Raw genomic sequence first — 2,609 nt, forward strand, 5'->3', positions numbered from 1 at the left:
GAAATTTGACCAAATAAAAGTATTCAAACCACACTCCTTTGGAAAATGATGGTTTGATATACCGTACGATTACACACCTACCTAAACAACCAAGAAAACAGAATAAATGTATGAGAGGCACTTCTTATAAGCAGGCCCTTCAAGAACCTCAATTTTTATTTATGAATGTATAGGTTGGGGAAAAAGCTAGATATCTTAGATGTCAACCAAAATAAATAAACACATAAATATTTTGATGATCTCGTCATATAGTCTAAAAGTGAAAAATGCTTTTAATGTTGACGTGTAAGTCATACGAAAATTTAAGATGGGTAAAATGAAAATCAATCTATACAGCATTAGAATATACACTTTTTAAAAAAAAAAATTATTTTTCATAACACTAATTATATATATAACAACACATCTCAAATCTAATCGTGTCACATTGTCATGTCAATTCGATTTGAATGTCTACACTTAATTTCTATATATACACAGAAACATGGATCATGCTATTAATGTATATAAGGTGGGTCTATGATGTCTATTATGATTACCGTGGTTAAATAATTTTAATAATATTTTAAAATTATTAAATTTTTAATATATTTATTTTGTAGTTATTAAATAAAAAAATTTAAAATTTTTCATTAATACTAAACTTGTCATATGTCTTTAGAACACATATTAACTAAATCTAAATTATTATGATGTTATATATATTTTATCCTCACTGCTAAAATTTTTTAGATCCATCAAATCCATCAATATATATATAAAACTTGTCCTTTTAATTTATAATTTGGGTGTATACATTTAAAGAACGGGCTCAATTTGAAATATCATTTATTTCTATAAATCCAAAGAAAAAACAAAACAAAGAAGCTATCAAACAAAGTTGTACTATATATACACATTGAACAAAGTCCTTAGCATGTTAATAAACCATAGCCAATAGTCTAATATACTCTCAACCTTGTAGCAACCATGAAACTCTCACTCCCACTCACCCCATTACTCCTCTGTTTATTTCTTCTCTTGATTTCATCACTATCCCAACTGCAAGGACTCACCCCAAAATGTGACGACGACGATGACAACAACCACACCTCAACCCTCAAAGTGTTCCACATATTCAGTCCATGTTCACCGTTTAAACCACAAACCCCAATCTCATGGGAACAAACCATCCTCCAGCTTCAGGAAAAAGACCAAAAAAGGATGGACTACCTTTCCAGCCTTGTCGCGAGGCGGTCGGTCGTGCCGATCGCCTCCGGACGGCAGATCACACAGAGCCCGACCTACATTGTTCGGGCGAAAATCGGTACGCCCAAACAGACGCTGCTCATGGCTATGGACACTAGCAATGATGTTGCTTGGGTGCCTTGTACTGGTTGTCTTGGTTGTTCTTCTTCCACGGCTTTTGCTCCTTCCAAGTCAACAACTTTTAGGAGCGTTCGTTGTGGTGCTTCTCAGTGTAAACAGGTGATGTGCATTTTTTCAGAATCCAAAACGTTAATTCAACATTTTTTTTTTGTTGCTATTTTTAGGTGTTTCCATTTTATTTATTGAAATATTTGACGATCTTTTTCTGATTAAAACTTTTTTAAAAAAAATTGAACGAACAAGATGGATAGAACTATATAATACTATAAAGGTGTGCACAAAAAAAAAAATGTAAAATAACAATTGTTTGTTTTAGTCTTTTTGGAACAAGTAATGTAATACGTGTACAGTAGTAGCGGATCTACATGGAAACTATTGAGGTTAATTAATGTCCGCACTAAATTAGGATATTTTATTAGTGTACGAATATATATATCTTATTTGATATTTCTTTTTATCAGACATTGATATTATTTTTATCCCTTATCACCAAATTTTTTTGATCTATTATTGATCTCTTAATATTCTTTAGATAAGATTACGCATTTTCAAATATAGTTATATTATAATGCTATTAATTTGCATAAAAATGTTACGTGTATATTAATCAGTCATCAAATCAATTATCATATATTTAATAGATGTATAATTAAATTTGTTTAATATATATTTATATTAATAATTAATTTTAGTATACTTGATTACATAAAAAAAATAGTTCAGATGGAAACTAACAAGAACGCACATGTAAGATTAATGAGACTAAATCATACAACAAAATGCCAAATTTTTCATACTACTCTTAAGAATATATCTATATGAAGCTTTCAAGGATGATTGCAATATTTATAAACTATATTGTAATTGTAAACTTGGTTATATTTGAGGTTATTAAAAAATAAGTAAATGATTATACAAACTAAGTATTAGTTTAATTTTGTTTTTAATATGAATATATTAACAAGAAAACATTTTTTGTTTGTTTGGTAACCACTAACAACAAAAAGAAAGGTATTTGGTTAAATAAAAACCTATATTATTCAATATCTTGGATAACAACACTGCCAGGTTCACATGTCCTTGTCACCATTTAATAGTTCTTCATCGTCGCCATCACTGCATTGAATTGGAGCGAATAAAAAGAACGAGAATAAGAATTCTCGTATAACATTTTTTATGCATTAATTTATGTTGATAATGTAGACAGAGTGAAGTTAAATATGTAATCTACAAAATTCTCT

At 29.3% G+C, this 2,609-nt stretch overlaps 1 protein-coding gene across 1 annotated transcript in view; it reads left to right on the forward strand.

Moving 5' to 3' along the window:
- Positions 986-2,609, forward strand: part of LOC107613937 (aspartyl protease AED3) — a gene marked incomplete at its 5' end in the record, with an annotated part of 4,197 nt that continues 2,573 nt past the window's right edge. The window contains 1 exon segment of the mRNA XM_016316136.1: positions 986-1,467. Coding sequence (XP_016171622.1) covers positions 986-1,467 — 482 coding nt within the window.

Source organism: Arachis ipaensis, chromosome B08, assembly GCF_000816755.2.
Source record: "Arachis ipaensis cultivar K30076 chromosome B08, Araip1.1, whole genome shotgun sequence".
NCBI lineage: Eukaryota > Viridiplantae > Streptophyta > Magnoliopsida > Fabales > Fabaceae > Arachis > Arachis ipaensis.